Source organism: Eimeria mitis, genomic scaffold (genome assembly GCF_000499745.2).
Source record: "Eimeria mitis Houghton genomic scaffold, Emh_scaff2323, whole genome shotgun sequence".
Lineage (NCBI taxonomy): Eukaryota > Apicomplexa > Conoidasida > Eucoccidiorida > Eimeriidae > Eimeria > Eimeria mitis.
This window is the reverse complement of record NW_013570656.1, coordinates 2,751-3,012: the sequence shown is the minus strand read 5'-3', so window position 1 is coordinate 3,012 and position 262 is coordinate 2,751. Positions and strand designations below refer to the sequence as shown.

Sequence of the window (262 nt, the reverse complement as noted above, 5' to 3'; positions counted from 1 at the left end):
CGCAGCAGCTGGGGGTTTCTCTATGGCACAAGGTATCTCGCCTGAAGCGCCCCAAGACGCAGAAACCCCCATACACCAGCAGCAGCAGCAGCAGCAGCAGCAGCAGCAGCAGCAGCAGCAGCAACTTGTGGGCCGGGAGAAATCTCTGTGCTGGCCGTGTACTGTGTGATACTTATTTACAAGCAAGAGAGCTGCTGGGGCACCGCACAAACTATGAGCTGCTGCAGCTGCTGCGGGATTCTTTCTGCTGCAGCAGCAGCAA

General features: G+C 57.6%; 1 protein-coding gene across 1 annotated transcript in view; it reads left to right on the top strand.

Annotated features, from left to right (window-relative positions):
- EMH_0052080 (DNA polymerase alpha catalytic subunit, putative) overlaps nucleotides 1-262 on the top strand; it is a gene marked incomplete at both ends in the record, with an annotated part of 5,083 nt that overhangs the window by 4,584 nt on the left and 237 nt on the right. The window contains one exon of the mRNA XM_013496838.1: nucleotides 3-163. Within this exon, the coding sequence (XP_013352292.1) occupies nucleotides 3-163 (161 nt within the window). The remainder of the gene's footprint in view (nucleotides 1-2; nucleotides 164-262) is intronic.